The sequence below is a fragment of the Pan troglodytes genome, chromosome 19 (genome assembly GCF_028858775.2).
Source record: "Pan troglodytes isolate AG18354 chromosome 19, NHGRI_mPanTro3-v2.0_pri, whole genome shotgun sequence".
NCBI classification, from domain to species: domain Eukaryota; kingdom Metazoa; phylum Chordata; class Mammalia; order Primates; family Hominidae; genus Pan; species Pan troglodytes.
The window spans coordinates 11,867,275-11,886,853 of NC_072417.2; the positions used below are offsets into that span (position 1 = coordinate 11,867,275).

General features: G+C 46.6%; 1 protein-coding gene across 4 annotated transcripts in view; it reads right to left on the reverse strand.

The window, feature by feature from the left end:
* YWHAE (tyrosine 3-monooxygenase/tryptophan 5-monooxygenase activation protein epsilon) overlaps positions 1-19,579 on the reverse strand; it is a 59,356-nt gene that overhangs the window by 38,459 nt on the left and 1,318 nt on the right. Inside the window, exon 2 of one of the 4 annotated variants that reach the window (XM_054669762.2) lies at positions 17,116-17,581. In XM_054669762.2, coding sequence (XP_054525737.1) covers positions 17,116-17,179 — 64 coding nt within the window. In that variant the 5' untranslated portion in view covers positions 17,180-17,581. 4 annotated transcript variants of the gene reach the window in all.

Genomic DNA, 19,579 nt, shown 5'->3' on the forward strand with positions numbered 1-19,579 from the left:
AAACTCTGTTTAAAAAAAGAAATGGAAGAACTATTTCACATACTGTTTAATTTTTTTTTTTTTTTTTTTTTGAGACAGAGTCTTGGTCTGTTGCCCAGGCTGGAGTGCAGTGGCGCGATTTCAGCTCCTGGCAACCTCTACCTCCCGGGTTCAAGCAATTCTCCTGCCTCAGCCCCTACCAGAAGATGGGATTACAGGCACATGCCACCACACCCGGCTAGTTTTTGTACTTTTAAGTAGAAATGGGGTTTCGCCATGTTGGCCAGGCTGGTCTTGAACTCCTGACCTCAGGTGATCCACCCGCCTCAGCCTCCCAAAGTACTAGGATTACAGGTGTGAGCCACCACACCCGGCCCTTGTTTAAATTTTTTAAAACACAAGTTTTTAGTTAAATTTTGTGCTGCACATTCATAAGTTGCTAGTATTATAAACAGTTAATAAACCTTTTCAGAAAATAGAGTATTCCCGCAATCTCCGCACTTTGGGAGGCTGAGGTGGGAAGATTTCCTGAGCCCAAGAGTTCAAGACCAGCTTGGGCAATATGGCAAGACCCCATCTCTTCATACATTTAAAAAATTAGCTGAAGAGGGCTGGGCACAGTGGCTCACACCTGTAATCCAAGCACTTTGGGAGGCCGAGGCACGTGGATCACGAGGTCAAGAGTTCAAGACCAACCTGGCCAACATGGTGAAACCCCATTTCTACTAAAAATACAAAACAATTAGCCGCACGTTAAGCAGGTGCCTGTAATCCCAGCCACTCGGGAAGATGAGGCAGAGAACTGCTTGAACCCAGGAGGCAAAGGCTGCAGTGAGCCAAGATCCAGCCACTGCTCTCCAGCATGGGAGAAAGAGCAAGACCCTGTCTCAAAAAAATAAAAATAAAAAATAAATTAGCCAGGCATGGTGGGCACACCTGTAGTCCCAGCTACCCAGGACACAGAGGTGGAAGGATTGCTTGAGCCCAGGAGGTGAGGGCTGCAGTGAGGTGTGTTTGCTACTGCACACCAGCTTGGGCAAGAGTGAGACCACATCTCAAAACATTAAGAGTACACATGTAAAAAGATTTATGCTTGACCGGGCGCGGTGGCTCACGCCTGTAATCCCAGCACTTTGGGAGGCCAAGGCGGGCGGATCACAATGTCAGGAGATCGAGACCATCCTGGCTAACGCGGTGAAACCCTGTCTCTACTAAAAATACAAAAAAATTAGCCGGGCATGGTGGTGGGCACCTGTACTCCCAGCTACTCAGGAGGCTGAGGCAGGATAACGGCGTTTATTTTGTATTTTGAGGGTTTCACCAGGCTGGTCTTCAACTCCTAACGTTATGATCCACCCGCTTCAGCCTCCCAAAGTGCTGGGATTAAAGGAGTGAGCCACTGCTCCCAGCCCAGAGTTTTTCTCTTGTTGCTCAGGCTGGAGTGCAATGGCGCTATCTCGGCTCACTGCAACCTCTGCCTCCCGGGTTCAAGAGATTCTCCTGCCTCCACTTCCTGGGAGGCGGATTAGAGGCAGGGATTAGAGGCATGCGCCACGAAGCCCGGCTAATTTTTTTTTGTATTTTTAGTAGAGACGGGTTTCTCCATGTTGGTCAGGCTGGTCCTGCACTCCCAACCACAGATGATCTGCCTGCCTTGGCCTCCCAAAGAAATTTTTTTAAAAATCAGTTTCAGGTTTGTTTTTTCTTTTTAGAGGAGTCTCCCTATGTTGCCCTGGCTGCCTTGCAGTGGCTATTCACAGGCATGACCATAACACACTAGCCTGCAACTCCTTGGCTGAAGCTCACCCTCTATTGCACTCCACCCTGGGTGACAGGGCAAGACTCTGTCTAAAAAAAAAACAAAAAAAAGTAAAGATAAAATGAATACAGAAATGTTGGCAGCATTCTGAAACCAGAAAAGTTAAAGGTTAAGAAAAAATCTGCAGCAATAAGATAAAGGCATTAAGACCATGTTAATGATGTACAGTTATTCATTGCTGAGAAGATGAAAATCTACCAGCAACTGGTCTAGAGGAAAACACCAAGGTCCCCTGTGATCAGTCCCCCAGGCCTCCCAACTACATGCCTCAAAAGTCATCTACTGAAAAGGTACACAAAGAAAAAGTACACCATACCGCAATTTACTAAGTTCCCAGAGCTTCTTATCCAGCCATTTATAAAGCTATAGTCCCAAATATCAGTGGTCCCCAACCTTTGTGGCACCAGGGACCAGTTTCGTGGAAGACAATTTTTCCACAGACCAGTATGGGTACATGGCCTGGGCACTGGGGACCCCTGCATGTATCAAAGAGTTAAAAACAAAGTAGATTTTTCAGAGGGTGGGGGAAGGAGGGAAGAAAGGAAGAGGGAGGATGCAGATGGCCTGCTCCTAAATTTCATGACTCCTATTCCAATGCTAGTTCCATTATCTGTTACCTGGAAAATATACTCAACCTATATTCCATTCTGTCTTCTTCATACATTAAAGATAACACTATTCAGAGACAAGCTGAGCCAAAAGACTGCTATAATCCCAGCACTTTAGGAGGCCAAGGCAGGAGGACTTCTTGAGCCCAGTTGAAAGACCAGCCTGGGCAACACAGAGACCCCCAGTCTCCACAAAAAAGGGGGAAAAAAAGAAAAAGCCTCAAGCAGTTTGGACTGACGTTTACACACAAGAAATACCGAAGTGGAAGGAGTACCAGCTTTGGAGGGCACCAGCCTACAAGAAATACCGAAGTGGAAGGAGTACCAGCTTCGCAGGGCACCAGCCTACAAGAAATACCAAAGTGGAAGGAGTACCAGCTTTGCAGGGCACCAGCCTTGGCAGAATACCAGTGACATTTCAAATGTGTTGTCGCTTTTCCTCAAGTACTTGATCCTTATCTGTAAAATGGGTAGTACTTTGCATGGCTGTTTGGATGACAAGTGAGAGAAATAGCCAATAAACAGTAGATGATATTATTATTACAGGGTTTTATCATCACAATGAAACACTTTAAAGAGGTTTTTCAATTTGTTAGTACCATTTTACACCAGTAGTCAGTGAAGAAACACTGAGCTTTCTACAGTCTTTAACATGGGACACCCAGCACCTGATACAGTACCCTGCATATACCAGACACCATTGGTGCTAACTAATTTAAACTAACTCTTAATTACACATAGGAACAGAATAACTCCAAAAGCAATCATACATTCACTAGAATATAAAGTCCTTGAAAAGTTCTTTTGTCTATTTTGTTCACTGATGAATCCCAAGTGTCTAAAGTGTCTAGAACAGTGCCTGGTACATAGTCGGCATTCAGTAAGTATTTGTCAAATGAGTTTGGGAACTTGTTTTTTAGTACTTTAATACTTTGATTAAAGCTTTTCAAAAGACAATAATCTTGACACTCAAGAACAACTTTTACTCTTCATATACCAGCCTATACAGAGGTACCTCTCCTCACTCTAAAAGTAACCACATGAGCCAGGCACGGTGGCTCACGCCTGTAATCCCAGCTCTTTGGGAGGCCAAGGCGGGCGGATCACCTGATGCCAGAAGTTTGAGACCAGCCTGGCTAACACGGTGAAACACCCGTCTCTACTGAAGAAAAAACAAAAATTAGCCAGGCATGGTGGCAGGTGCCTGTAATCCCAGCTACTCAGGAGGCTGAGGCAGGAGAATCGCTTGAACCAAAGAGGTGGAGGCTGCAGTGAGCCAAGATCGCACCATTGCACTCCAGTCTGGGCAACAGAGTGAGACTCCATCTCAAAAGGAAAAAAAAAAAAAGAGGAAAACATGAATTGTGTAACCTTCTATGAAACTTTAAGACTTCTTTCCAAATCAGCTTTTGCTAGGTTAAAAAGAAACAAAAACAAGACAATCTTTTACCAAGATTCTACAATTTTGACTGCAAAAGGTACTTCTTCCTTCGGTCTCAATATTTAGGGCAGGGTTGTGCTCACTTTGGCAGCACATGTACTAAAGTTGGAATGACACAAAGATTAAAAAACAAAAAGAAAAATATTGGGGGTGGGGGAGTAATCCCCTGCTCCATCAGAATGGGAGATTTCTCCTCTCAATTTACGAGGATACTCCCTCATAAACACGTTTGGCTGCAGGAGAACCAAACAGGTGAGGCTCCAGTGAAACCTGAGGTGGAAAATAAGAGGCTGGAGAGATCAATGACCTAAAACACTAAGTACAGGAAAAACAGGTAGATCAAAGTCTGAATCTTTTTACAATTTTTATGGAATTAGAAAAGACACTGAAACAAAAAATACTTTAAAATTCTGTTTTGGAATACTCAGGAAGAAAATGACCACAAATAACCCTTGGGTCCAATTCGGTTTAGTAGAAGGATTAACTTTACATTCAGATTTTTAAAAAGTTTGACATGTTTTCTCAAGTGGTTGAGAGTGTTAAGCATTTTTTTTGGTGGGGGGGCAGTAGGCAGGGATGGAGTCTTACTGTTTCCCAGGCTGGAGTGCAGGGCCACAATCTTGGCATTCTGCAGCTTTCTACCTCCCGAGTTCAAGCGATTCCGCTGCCTCAGCCTCCCGAATAGCTGAGATTACAAGCTCACGCCACCACGCCCGTCTAATTTTTTGTATATTTAGTAGAGACGGGGGTCTCACCATGTTCACCAGCCGGATCTTAAACTCCTGACCTCAGGTGATCCACCCGTCTTGGCCTCCCAAAGTGCTGGGATTACAGGAGTGAGCCACTGCACCTGGCCTTTTTTTTTTTTTTTTTTTTTTTTTGACGGAGTCTCCCTCTGTCGCTCAGGCTGGAGCGCAGCGGCACTATCTCGGCTCACTGCAACCTTTGCCTCCCGGGTTCAAGTGATTCTCCTGCCTTAACCTCCTGAGTAGCTGGGATTACAGGCACGTGCCACCACCACGCCTGGCTAATTTTTGTTTTTTTTTTTTTTTTTTTTTTTTTTTTTTTGTAGAGACGAGGTTTCACCCTGTTGGTCAGGCTTGTCTCGAACTCCTGACCTCGTGATCTGCCCTCCTCGGCCTGACAAAGTGCTAGGATTGGCCGGGCGCGGTGGCTCATGCCTGTAATCCCAGCACTTTGGGAGGCTGAGTTGGGCGGATCGTGAGGTCAGGAGATCAAGACCATCCTGGCTAACACGGTGAAACCCCATCTCTACTAAAAATACAGAAAATTAGCCGGGCGTGGTGGCAGGCGCCTGTAGTACCAGCTACTCCAGAGGCTGAGGCAGGAGAATGGCGTGAACCCGGGAGGCGGAGCTTGCAGTGAGCCAAGATGCAAGTGGAGTGCCACTGCACTCCAGCCTGGGCAACAGAGCAAGACTCCGTCTCAAAAAAAAAAAAAAAAGTGCTAGGATTACAGGCGTGAGCAAACCATGCCCAGCATTTTTTTTTTTTTAAATAGAAACGGAGTCTTGCAATGTTGCCCAGGCTGGTCTCAAACTCCTGCCCTCAAATGACCTCCCACCTTGGCCTCCAAAAGCAATGAGATTACAGGTATGTCAATTCTTTGATGAGCTAAGAAACCCCCATCAAAATTTCAACACTTTAATATTTTAATGTTTCCTAAGTAGCATATTCTGCATTAAGTATTTCATACTCATGAATATGTTTCTAAAAATCTACAAAAACTGTCATAACTGTCATACAACAGTGACAATATTTTCTGGTCAAATAATGTTCTTGAAAATTTCACGGTAATCCTATCATAAATCTTAACTATTTTACAAGTAAACCCTATTACAATCAAATACAAGTCATTAATTCCACTAAATCTTTCTTCTTTCCTTTTTGAGACAGGGTCTCACTATGTCACCCGGGTGGGAGTGCAGTGGTCTTATCATGGCTCACTGCAGCCTCGACCTCCCGGGCTCAAGCAATCTTACCACCCTGGCCTCCCAAGTAGCTGAGACTACAGACACATGCCACTAGGTCAAGCTAATTCTGTTTCTTTTTGTAGAAACGGGGTCTCAGTACGTTGCCCAGGCTGGTCTCAAACTTTTGGGCTTAAGGGATCTTCCCGCCTCTGCCTTCCAAAGTATTGGAATTACAGGGATTATTAGCCACTGCACGTGGCCCCTACTAACATTTAAACACTTAAATTTCAACATATAGGTGTTCACAACAACCACTCCAAGGTCCTACAAAGTCCTCAGCTGACTAACCCAGAGATTAAGTAGTATTTAGTAGCTTTTTATTAATCAAAATCCATTCACTGTCCAAGGCTTATATTATGCCTTTAGAATCACATTTCACAAAATTGGTCATAGCTAACACCATTTTTCTTAAGTAATCTGAGATGGCTAAAATGCAAACATTTAACAATGATTTACGTTTTCTTTCTTTTTTTTTTTTTTTTTGAGATGGAGTCTCGCTCTGTCGCCCAGGCTGGAGTGCAGTGGCGCGATCCTGGCTCGCTGCAAGCTCCACCTCCTGGGTTCATGCCATTCTCCTGCCTCAGCCTCCCGAGCAGCTGGGACTACAGGCGCCCCCTACCACGCCCAGCTAATTTTCTGTATTTTTAGTAGAGACAGGGTTTCACTGTGTTAGCCAGGATGGTCTCGATCTGCTGACCTCGTAGTCCGCCCGCCTCGGCCTCCCAAAGTCCTGGGATTACAGCCATGAGCCACTGTACCTGGCCAATTATTTACATTTTCTTTCTTTCTTTTTTTGAGACAGAGTTTTGCTCGTCACCCAGGCTGGAGTGCAATGGTACAATCTCGGCTCACTGCAACCTCCGCCTCCCAGGTTCAAGCAAACCTCCTGCCTCAGCCTCCCGAGTAGCTGGGATTACAAGCGCCTGCCACCATTTCAGGCTAATTTTGTATTTTTAGTATAGATGGGATTTCTCCATGTTGGTCAGGCTGGTCTTGAACTCCCGACCTCAGGTGATCCGCCCAACTTGGCCTCCCAAAGTGCTGGGATTACAGGCGTGAGCCACTGCACCCAGCCTACATTTTCATATTACAGCAGCTTTCATCCCAAATTCAGACAAAAGGTGTTACGTTTGCTAAGGAGAAAGTCTCTTATTAATCTAAAATTAATATCAAAACAACTATATACCAGCTCAACATGACAAAATTATTATTTGGGAATAATCTGGACGAACTTTACTTTGGATACGTGAATTTACAGATGTACGATTAAGGATTTTGAGAATATTTCTTTGTGCAGATCTTACATAAGGACTAAGCCCAGAAGACTATACTTGCTAAGAATAACTCAAAAAGGTAGGTTATCATCTAATATGATCCTAGCACAGCAGTAACAAAAACAATTATCTGACCTTTCACATTAGATAAGAATGTTTCACAACAAATAGTACCGACAGGTATTACACTTTACAGTTTACAAAAGCCCAAAATTTCATAACCACCCTGCAAATTAGTAGGCAAGAGAGACATCACTAATCCCCATTTGAAAGATAAGGAACCCAGTGATTCCTGTGCATTCTGTGATGGCAGATTTACCACATCTGCCAAATGATGAAATACTGTCATAACTCTTACAGGAATGCATCTCCTTCAAACTTTAGATATGAATGAAGAGTTAAACACATTTCATATTGCTTTAGCTCGATAAAATCCTGATCTGATCACAAATCAAGCCCACCAACAATAGATCCGTCCAGCTACTATGGTAGATAGTTGGAAGGGCAATAAATTCAAGATTAAAATTTCAGAAGAGATAAGCCAGGATCATGGTCATATGGTCTGGACTACAGAGTTTGGCATTCTAAACAGAACAGTTGTAACAAGATATGGGTGAGCCTTTAAATTTTTATGTGGGTATTTGGTATGAAAGAGACTTGTAAAAATAAAAAAATAAAATGTATGTGGGGAAGGCTCTGAGCTTAGGACACTGCTACCAACACCTAGGTCTATTATATTTTTAAACACAGAACTGGCTCAAGGTAGCCATAAGAAAACCAACACACTAGGTGTTGACACCATCAGAGGATTTGGAATGCCAGCAAGCTCTATTTTCAGCAACTACCACATCCTTAACTAGCACGTTCCCATTTGTGGGGGAGGGAGCTAGGAGGAGGAAATTTTCACTTTTCCTTTGACTTATATTCTGCCAAAGGCTAACTTCATTTGAAAAAAAAAATTCAACCTCCTAGAGACGTAGATCTAAGCTATCTCTGTGATAAAAAGCTGGACAAAGTTTAGGAAACTGTTGTATGAGTCTAAATGACAAAATCTAGTAACAAATGGCCATTAAGTAGGGTGACCACAAGGCAAGTTTGTTGCCCAGGACAATCCCAGTTTATGCCTGCTGTTGTAGCTGATGAATTAGTTTGTCTTTTCAAGATATACTCATGTGGATGTTAAATTATGGTGACTTTCATTATTATTTGTTACAATTTAATAAATTTAAATGAACATCTGAAATTGTTCTTAGGGCCATGACTAGCATTAACATTTAGTCAGAGAACCATGACGTTCTGTTGGCAACCAATTCGTCAATTTGGATATATCAATACCTAAATATATCAAGCTGGCCGGGCGCAGTGGTTCATGCCTATAATCCCTGCACTTTGGGGAGGCCACAGTGGGAGGATCGCTTGAACCCAGGAGTTACCTGGACAACACAGTGGGATCCCGTCTCCACAAAAAAAAATTGTTTTAATTAGCTGGTCATGGCGGTACCAGCTACCTGGTGGGAAGATCACATCAGCTCAGGAGTTCAAGATCAGCCTGGGCAATCCGCTAGGACCAGGCCTCTACCAAAAAAATTTTTTTGCCAGCCATGGTGGCTCACGCCTGTAATCGCAAAACTTTGGGAGGCCGAGGCAGGTGAATCTTGAGCTCGAGTTCAAGACCTGTGCAACATGGTAAAATCCTGTCTCTACAAAAATTAGCCAGAAGTGGTGGTATACTTCTGTAGCCCCAGCTACTTGGCATGCTGAGGTGCCCAGGGGGTCAAAGCAGCAGTGAGCCATAAATGTGACACTGCATCCCAGCCTGAGTAATATAGTGAGATCTTGTCTCGGGAAAAAAGAAAAAGAAAAAAAAGTTCTTTTAAATTACCCAAGTATTGTGGTGCACAGCTGTGGGCCCAGCTAAGTGGGAGGCTGAGATGCGATGATCATTTGGTCCTGGGAGGTTGAGGCTGCAGTGAATCGTTACTGCACCAATGCAATCCGAGCCTGGCCAACAATGCAAGACCTTGTCTCAAAAAAGTATATGTATCTATCTCAAACTGTTAACTGACCATTTCAAAAATAGTGAAAATAGCCATTTTTCTTGCTGCTCTTTCCTACTTCTTAATGGATTCCATTAGACAGCTATCTAGCCAACCACCCAGAACAACATTGGTGAATCATATGCCAACCTTTGTCCCTCCTAGAAGTTGTATGTCTATATCTGGCCGGGTGCGGTGGCTCACGCCTGTAATCCCAGCATTTTGGGAGGCTGAGGCAGGCGGACTACCTGAGGTCAGGAGTTGAAGACCAGCCTGGCTAATATGGTGAAACTCTGTCTCTACTAAAAATACAAAAATTAGCCAAGCATGATGGCCCAAGTCTGTAGTCTCAGCTACTCGGGAGGCTGAGGCAGGAGAATCACTTGAGCCCAGGAGGCGGAGGCTGCAGTGAGCCAAGATCGCGCCACTGCACTACAGCCTGGATGACAAGAGCGAAAATCCATCTCAAAAAAAAAAAAGTTGTATGACTACATCACTAACCTAACAACTTAATAGCATTCACTAAGACAAAGGTGGCCGGGGGTGGTGGTTCACGCCTATAATCCCAGCACTTTGGGAGGCCAAGTCTGACAGATTGCTTGAGTCCAGGAATTCCGAGACCAGCCTGGGCAACATGGTGAAACCCCATCTCTACTAAAATACAAAAGAAATTAGCTGGGCATGGTGGATCGCGCCACTGTACTCCAGCACTCCAGCCTGGGAGACAGAGCAAGACTCCATCTCTCCAAAAAATAAATAAATAAATAAATAAAATTTAAAAACATACAAACAAACAAAAAAAACAGCTACTTGAGAGGCTGAGATGGGGGGATCACCTGAGACTGGAAGGTAGAGGCTGCAGTGAGCCAAGATCGCACCACTGCACTACAGCCTGGGTGACCAAGTGAGACCCTGTCTCAAAAAAAAAAAAGGAAAAAGATAAAAGTGAGAGGAGAAAATATTTTAAAGCTACTTTACAGAAATGCATAGCATCAGCCATATCCCAGTACAGACATTATGATAAACTACAGGGCTTTTCTTTTCTTGAGACAGGATCTCCCTCTGTGGCCCAGACTGGAGTGCAATGGTGCGATGTGGGCTCACTGTAACCTCCACCTCCCAGGGTCAAGCGATTTCCCACCTCAGCCTCCTCAGTAGCTGGGACTAAAGGCACGAGCCATCACAGGCCGGCTAATTTTTGTATTTTTAGTAGAGACTGGTTTTCACCATATTGGTCAGGATGGTCTCAAACTCCTGACCTCAGGTGATCCGCCCACCTCGGCCTCCCACAGTGCTGGGATTGCAGGTGTTTGAGCCGCGGAACCCGGCTGGGGCTTTTCTTTTTTTGGTTGTTTTTTTCTTTTGCTTAAAGAGGTGACATCTGTCTACAATAAATCATGTTTTTTAAGAATCTGTATGCGAATAAACATTCTGAGAGTACCTAAACTTCACCTCATTTTAATTTCGCTGTGCCTTGAGATGGGATTTTATCTCTGAAAAAAACCATCAGGTTTCTTTAGGAAAGTGAAAAGATTTTGTCTACAATTCACCATGGATATCAGTCATCACAAACATCAAGATGTGAAGTAGATGCTATTAGAATTGTTAAAGAACAAGCATCAAGCATACCCTACTCACCCCCTACTCCCCTGAAAGGCACCACCTTACTTCACAGAGGTCTTTTGAGTGGCTGAGAGTAAGTGTACTGATCTAAAGGTCAGCAGACACTAAGTTCTGGCTTTACCATTTAATAACTGATTAGCCATATGATCATAGAAAAATCTCTCTCTCTCAAACTCACTTTCTTGAACCAGAAAATGGGAGTAACGCTCTACCTGCTTCAATCTTGTTATATAAATTAAAAACTTTTGTCAACGTGGTCTGTGAACTGAGGTACTGCATAATGTCATATACACATATGTAAAGTTTAGGCCAGAGGCAGTGACTCACACCTGTAATCCCAGCACTTTGGGAGGCCAAGGTGGAAGTCCAGGAATTCAAGACCAGCCTGGGCAACATAGAGACCTCAAATCTACAAAAAAAAAAAAAAAAATTAGGCCAGTGCAACAGTCCCAGCTACTCAGGAAGCTGAGGCAGGAGGGTCACTTGAACTCAGGAGGTCGAGCCTGCAGTAAGCTATAATAGCAACACTGCACTTCAGCCTGGGTCACAAAGCAAGACCCTGTCTCAAAAAAAAATTTTTTTTTAATTTAGCCTTCCCATAAATACATACACCTAGTATGTGCCCATTAAAAAATTAAAAATTTAGGCCAGGTACAGTGGCTCATACCTGTAATGCTAGCCCTTTGGGAGGCTGAGGCGGGAGGATCACCTGAGGTCAGGAGTCAGAGATCAGCCGGGCAAACATGGTGAAACCCCATCTCTACTAAAAATACAAAAATTAGCCAGGTGCGATGGCGGGCGCCTGTAGTCCCGGCTACTCGGGAAGCAGAGGCAGGAGAATCGCTTGAACCCAGGGGGCAGAGGCTGCAGTGAGCCGAGATCCTACCACTACACTCCACCCTAGGTGACAGAGCAAGACTCTGTCTCAAAAAAATAAATAAAAATAAAAATGTAGCCTTTACTCCATGCTTGTCATTACTGTTTATGTACACAGTGTTCTTGAAATATAAAGAAAAAATATGCCTGCAGTATCAGTCACCCTTACAGTCATCCATGAAAAAAAAAAATCAATCAGCCCGGGTGTGGTGGCTCACGCCTGTAATTCCAACACTTTGGGAGGCCAAGGCAGGCAGATCACCTGAGGTCAGGAGTTCAAGACCAGCCTGGCAAACATGGTAAAACCCTGTCTCTACCAAAAACACAAAAATTGGCTGGGCGCGGTGGCTCACACCTGTAAGCCCAGCAGTTTGGGAGGCTGAGGTGGGCAGATCACCTGAGATCAGGAGATAAAGACCATCCTGGCCAACATGGTGAAACCCCGTCTCTACTAAAAATACAAAAAATTAGCCGAGCGTGGTGGCACGTGCCTGTAGTCCCAGCTACTTGGGAGGCTGAGCCAGGAGAATCGCTTGAACCCGGGAGGCGGAGATTGCAGTGAGCCAAGACCACGCCATTGCACTCCAGCCTGGGTGACAGAGCCCAGTGGTAGAAGGGATTTTTAACACTACGTTACTCAGTTCTGTCTATGCATTTAAGAAGGAGAAAAGTAAACTTTACTCCAGAAAGTTAGTCCATTAACTGAAACGGCAATGGAAAATTACTGGCCTACAGTCAAAGAACCGGTAGTTAATCTAAATACTTCTAAACTTATTAACAACGTTAATTTAATACTACCTATTTTTTTCCTAACAAGACCGTAGTAAAAAGTTCATTCCACACATGCTCCCTTCCCTGTTCTTCACTAACTAGCAGAATAAGCTAGCTAGAGATGAGGATCTGGTGTTTTAAAAGGACAGCTCTCAGCGGGATCAGTGGCTCATGCCTGTAACCCCAGCACTTTGGGAGGCCGAGGCGGGCGGATCACCTGAGGTCAGGAGTTCGAGATCAGCCTGGCCAACATGGCGAAACCCCATCTCTACTAAAAATACAAAATTAGCCTGGCATAGTGGCGGATGCCTGTAATCCCAGCTACTCTTGGAGGCTGAGGCAGGAGAATCGCTTGAACCCAGGAGGTGGAGGTTGCAGTAAGCCGAGATCGTGCTATTGCACTACAGCCTGGGCGACAAGAGCAAGACTCCGTCTCAAAAAAAAGACAGCTCTCGACCAGGCGAGGTGGCTCAGGTCTGTAATGGCAGCACTTTGGGAGACTGAGGTGGGCGGATCACCTGAGGTCGGCAGTTCGAGACCAGCCTGACCAACATGGAGAAACTGTGTCTCTACTAAAAAAGAGATACAAAATTAGCATGGCATGGTGGCACATGCCTGTAGTCCCAGCTACTCGGGAGGGTGAGGCAGGAGAATCGCTTGAACCCTGGAGGCGGAGGTTGCAGTGGGCCGAGATTGTGCCACTTCACTCCAGCCTGGGAGACAGAGCGAGACTCCGTCTCAAAAGAAAAAAAAGACAGCTCTCAAGTAAATGACTCAACAGATGCATTCCTAGTGAATCCAACATGACCATCAAAACTTCATCCTACCTTCCATGAAGCCAATCTTGATAGGGAAGAGACTAGGAAAGGACAAAACCAACAACAGCCCCACAAGCCCAAATGTAGTTTATGTTACCCCTCTGCTCCCCAAAAATGGGTAAACTTTTCCCCTCTATATTCCCCGTTTTTTATTGTTGTTGCCCAGGATGGAGTGCAATGGCACGATCTCGGCTCACCGCAACCTCGGCCTCCCGGGCTCAAGTGATTCTCCTGCCTCCGCCTCCCAAGTAGCTGGGATTACAGGCACCCACCACCCCCGGCTAATTTTGTATTTTTACTACAGACAGGGTTTCTCCATGTTGGTCAGGCTGGTCTCGAACTTCTGACCTCAGGTGATCCACCCGCCTCGGCCTCCCAAAGTACTGGGATTACAGGCATGAGCCACCGCGCCCGGCCTTTTTTTTTTTTTTTTTTTTTTTGGAGACAAGAGTCTCGCTCTGTTGCCCAGGCTGTAGTGTAATGCCACAATCCTGGTTCACTACAACCTTCACCTCCCGGGTTCAAGTGATTCTTCCACCTCAACCTCCTCAGTAGCTATGCCCGGATAATTTTTTTATTTTTGTAGAGACAGGGTTTCACCATGTTGGCCAGGCTGGTCTTGAACTCGACCTCAGGTGGTCCACCCGCCTCGACCTCCCAAGGTGCTGAGATTACAGGCGTGAGCCACCCCGCCCGGCCTTTCTTCCCCACTTTCTTGTACTATTTCTTTTTTTTTTTTTTTTTTTTTTTTTGAGACAGAGTCTCGCTCTGTCGCCCAGGCTGGAGTGCAGTGGCGCGATCTCGGCTCACTGCAAGCTCCGCCTCCCGGGTTCACGCCATTCTCCTGCCTCAGCCTCCCGAGTAGCTGGGACTACAGGCGCCCGCTACCACGCCCGGCTAATTTTTTTGTATTTTTAGTAGAGACGGGGTTTCACTGTGTTAGCCAGGATGGTCTCGATCTCCTGACCTTGTGATCCGCCCGCCTCGGCCTCCCAAAGTGCTGGGATTACAGGCGTGAGCCACCGCGCCCGGCCTTTCTTGTACTATTTCATATACGGGACAGTAAGAGCTGTTTGAGAAATGCTAAGAAATAATGGACTTGCTTAATACGGTTTCAAAGGAGGTAAAAACGATTCGAATAGACTACTGGCTTGTTAAAGTGATGAGATGCTAGATTTAATCTTCAACTCCCAGCCCCAAACTTAAATATTTCCTGTGACCCAAAATTGTCGTTTTCCTGAACACAGCTTAGCTCTTCCTCCAGTACTGTTAAATAATCCATATAAATTAATTCCAACGCCCCAGGATAGAATTAAATGAGGATACAAAGAAGTTTAGACACTAATTCAACACAGCAAGCAAAATAAAATAAGCCTGCTGCAGTAACAGAGAGATAAAAGGGCAGCTGGAAACCCAGCATTTGGGTACAAGTACCCAACAAAGAAATCCTGCCAATACACTGTCTTACCTTCTTCCACCCCCGACACCTGCTAAGTTCTGTTTGGTGACCAGAACTCCGGGAAAACTTTGCCACCAGAAACAAAAAAATACCGCACTCAATAAAGGAATGGACACAGGTAGAGGACACAGGTAGAAATTCCTGGTTTCTGTCTCCTCCTCCTCCTCTCCTATCCACTGAGTCCCTACCTTATGCCCCAAGTCACAGCAATAGCTCCTCACCTTGTAGATCCTATTTCCTTACCCCTTTAGATCCTGAAGGGGACACCCAACATTAACAACTGTAATGATGTGGCTGTATCAGAGTCCTATGTTCAATAACCAATAAGGGCTCTGGTCAGAAATCCTCACCACTCACATCAAAAATATAATTATCACTAACCTGTACTTTATTTGGAAACTACAATCACAAGCTTTCAAATCAGTTTTTTAAAGGAGCTTTCAAAAAGAAAAAGACCTTTCCTCACATCCTTTCTAGTTATCACAGCAAGTTTACTTAAAAAGCCCCAATACCCACAAAATAGAAAGCCTTCAAGTACAATTTGTTTCCTCCCAAGAACACTAATAGATTAAGAGGGGAACATCTGGAGATGAGGGGGTGGAGGAGGAGACTTCCAATACAAGCACATTCATATCTCTTTGATTTTTAAACACTGAAATAAAGACAAAGCAGACCTTGAGCTGTACTTCCCCATCTTATCCCCCTCCCTCTCCCAACAGGAACCTTGTTCAATATAAATAGCAATTTAAGAATTTACAAGACGAAATTTAGTTCACTATATTTCCTAAATATGAGTTCTAGAGGCCTTGTCTTATTTTCAAATCCCTGAATCCTTATTTCTGATAACGGGGACTTGCCCTGAGGTTATTCACATGACTAAATCTGCATTTCGAGGAAAGCAAGGGCCCTACGTAACATTTTGAAATATAGGTAGTTTAATTAGGAAAAAAATCTAAGGATCAAAGATACTTGATTCCAACCATGTCTCACCCCACCCTACCACGCAAAAGCATTAAAACCACAGGACCCACAGACATGACTTTTCGTTTAATACTACAGTATCGCACAATTATAAATGTGTGGGTATTTCAAAAGGTGGTCCAAAAGGTGGATTGGGAGAGAGGATTAAGAATAAACTTCCTGACAATGACTGGACAGACACAATGGACATTCGATGAAGTTCTGAAAAAGGACTGGAGAACCCATTAGGGGCAAAAGAACAACGAACAAAGAGGACCTACTAAAATTTCTACATAAACCCATTTATTTAAAATGGAAAAAAAGAAAGCAACAGGATCTTCAACCTTCTTAACTCAAAAACCCCAGCCTCAGCCGAGCGCCTGGACTAGGTTAAGATCCCCCGGGAAGTACAGACCAGCATTCCGAGCCTGCAGAGTCAACCAAAATACAGTTACTGAATACTATTGGAAATAACTTTATTTCAACAGGTCTTTCCATTTGTCATCACGGTGCGCACAAACTGTAAAGTCATCGTTTTTACAAACGGGTGGACGGAGGCTCGGGCTCTACAAAGGCTCGAACTCTCAGAGTCGTGGCCTCCTGGTTCTATCCATCAGAACCCACGGGTGATGGAGTCAGAGAAAGGTTACAGGAACTTCGAGGTCTCCTGTTTTAAGTCTGAGGAAAGGGAGGGAGTGAGGATTTTCTGGGCCTCCCCAGAAGACGACGACGAGGAGAAGCCCCAAAACCCCTCACTACGAGGTGCCGGCCTACGGGAAAGAAACCCGATCGCAGCATGGGAGCCTGCCACCGCCCGAAGACGAACTGCAGTGATTCCCACTCACCCCTCTCCCCCCACCATCATCCACGACTGTCCCCCACCTCAGGCCTGAGGAAGCCCATCGCTCTCAAAGGTTCTCCTTTGTGAGACTCCACGGCCGCCGCCCCACACGGGGCCTCCGGGGAAAAGCCACCGCCCCCACCCGCCATATTTCCCTGAAAGGCGCCCGCGCTACAGCTCCCGGTCTTCGCTCTCTCCCATGTGGCGGGTGCTGCTTCCCCCGTCACCCCACCCAATTGTTCTCCACATCCCAAGGCCGTCCCAGAAGCTCCCATGAGGGTGGCTCGTTCGGAGACAGCACCCGCCATCTCCTCCCCCTCCCCCGCCCCGGGACTCGCCCTCCCCCCAGCCGCCATTTTACAACCAACTCCTCCACCCTGTCGCCCCGGCCTCCCGGCCCGCGAGTTGTTTGCAGCTAAGGACGGCGAAGGGGTCACATTCCAGGGCATAGAGCCTCCCATCGCCCCGGGAGCTCCCAGGCCATTTCCTGCTTCCCGAACCCAAGCCCCCGGGCCAAGCTCGCAGACGATGCCGCCATTTTGTCTCCTGTTCCCGGCCTCTGTGGGCGGCGGCAGAGGGTCCGAGAATTCCAGCCCCCCGTTGCCCCCCCAACTCACCGTCGTATCGCTCAGCCTGCTCGGCCAGCTTCGCCTGGTACACCAGATCCTCTCGATCATCCATAGCGGCAGCGGCTCCGGCAGGGTCTGCGCGACGGATGGAAGCGGATAGTATCGCCGACTCTCTCAGCCTCTCGCTCCGCGTCCGGGCAGCAAAAATGGCGGCGCCTCAATCCGGGACTTCCGCCTGCGCACGCGGACAACTGCTCAGCTCTATGGCAACCGCTCCCTGGCAACTGGCGCGGGGGGCGGGTCCTGGAACTCGGCGCCCGAAGCGGCTGGAACGAGCGCACGAGACGCCTCTCCTCTGTCGGCTCAGCGGGCGCCGGAGCCCAGAGGCGGGAACTGCGACTGCCGAAAGGGAGCGGCCCCCGGGGAACGAGAAGGGCTGAGGCGGGGCCGGCCGGGACTGCTCCTGAAAAAAGCCAGCGAGAGACCTGGGTCACACCGGGGCCCGAGGCCCGACCTGCGGAAAAGAACGACGGAGGCTGTAACGGTTTCTGTCATGGCAGGTCTTCTTTCCCGAAATCTGCGGCTGTCACTACCGCGCCCTGGTTTTCTTTTCTTTTTTCTTTTCTTTTTTTTTTTTTTTTTTTTTTTGAGACGGAGTTTCCCTCTTGTTCCCCAGGCTGGAGTGCAGTGGTGCGATCTCGGGTTACCACAACGTCCGCCTTCCCGGGTTCAAGTGATTCTCCTGCCTCAGCCTCTCGAGTAGCTGGGATTTCAGGCCCCCGCCACCACCCCCAGCTTTTGTATTTTTAATAGAGATGGGGTTTCACCATGTTGGCCAGGCTGGTCTCGAACTCCCGACCTCAGATGATCCGCCCGCCTCGGCCTCCCAAAGCGCTGGGATGACAGGGGTGAGCCACCGCGCCCAGCCCGCGTCCTAGTTTTCTCGGCTAAGCCTGGTCATGGGCCTTTTTCAGACACTTTTAGACTCAGGGTAACGAACTGGGCCCTGGCCGGGCGCGGTGGCTCATGCCTGTCATCCCAGCACTTTGGGAGGCCAAGGCGGGAGGATCACAAGGTCAGGAGTTCGAGACCAGCCTGGCCAATATAGTGAAACCCCGTCTCTACTAAAAATAGAAAAAATTAGCTTGGCATGGTGGTGCATGCCTGTCATCCCAGCTACTCGGGAGGCTGAGGCAGGAGAATCTCTTGAACCCGGGAGGCGGAGGTTACAGTGAGCCGAGATCCTCCCATTGCACTCCAGCCCAGGCGACAGTGTGAGACTGTGTTTCAAAAGAAAAATTATATATATATACAAAAATTAGCTGGGCGTGGTGGTGCATGCCTGTAATCCCAGCTACTCCAGAGGCTGAGGCAGGAGAATCGCTTGAACCCAGGAGTGGGAGGGTGCAGTGAACCGAGATCACACCATTGCACTCCAGCCTGGGCAACAAGAGCACAACTCTGTCTCAAAAAAAAGAAAAAGAAAAAAGAAAACGAACTGGGCCCTGTTATAGTTGTCAGGGACAGGGGAGCTCCAGTTTTCACGCCTCAACTTTCCCCTCACACTGATCTTTTTCTTCTCCTGTTTAACCTTTTTCCCTCCCTAGGCCCACTATGAATAGGAGCAGGGAATTCGTTAGATGAGGGTAGTGTGGAGTACATGGTACAGAAGAGTTGGACCAAGATCAAACAAAGATTGTGGAGGCAGGAATAACTCAGTGAACATTGCTTCAGTTTCTGGCACTTGGGAGGCCCATGCGGAAGGATGACTTGAGCCCAGCCTGGGCAACATAGCGAGACTCCATGTCTATAAAAACCTTTTTTTATTTATTTATTTGAGTCGGCATCTCGCTCTGTTGCCCAGGCTGGAGTGCAGTGTCGTGATCTTGGCTCACTGCAACCTCCACCTCCCGGGTTGAAGCAATTCTCCTGCCTCAGCCTCCCAAGTAGCTGAGACTATGGGCACGTGCCACCACACCCGGCCAATTTTTTGTATTTTTAATAGAGACGGGGTTTCACCGTGTTAGCCAGGATGGCCTCGATCTCCTGACCTCGTGATCTGCCCACCTCGGCCTCCCAAAGTGCTGGGATTACAGGCGTGAGCCATATCTTAGCAGTTTCAGAGGCTGAAGCAGGAGGATCTCCTGAGTCCAGGAGGTTGAGGCTGCAGTGAATTGTGATTGCACCAGTGGACTCCAGCCTGGGTAACAGAGCGAGACCCTGTCTCAAAAACTAAAGTGGGGAGAGGGAGGGATCTTGCCACGTTGCACAGACTGGCCTTAAACTGAGCTCAAGCAATCCCACCTTGGCCTCCCAAGTAGTTGGGAGACTGCAGGCTTGCACCAACGCACCCAATCTTGCATCCTATTTTGTGGCCAAGGGAGCTGTATGATTTTGCGTGGAGGATGATGTCATCATAGTTATATATCAGAAATATTAACAAATATTCCATAGCAATGATTAAAGAGGAGGATAACCAAACGTAATACATGGGAGCAATGACAATAGAAAG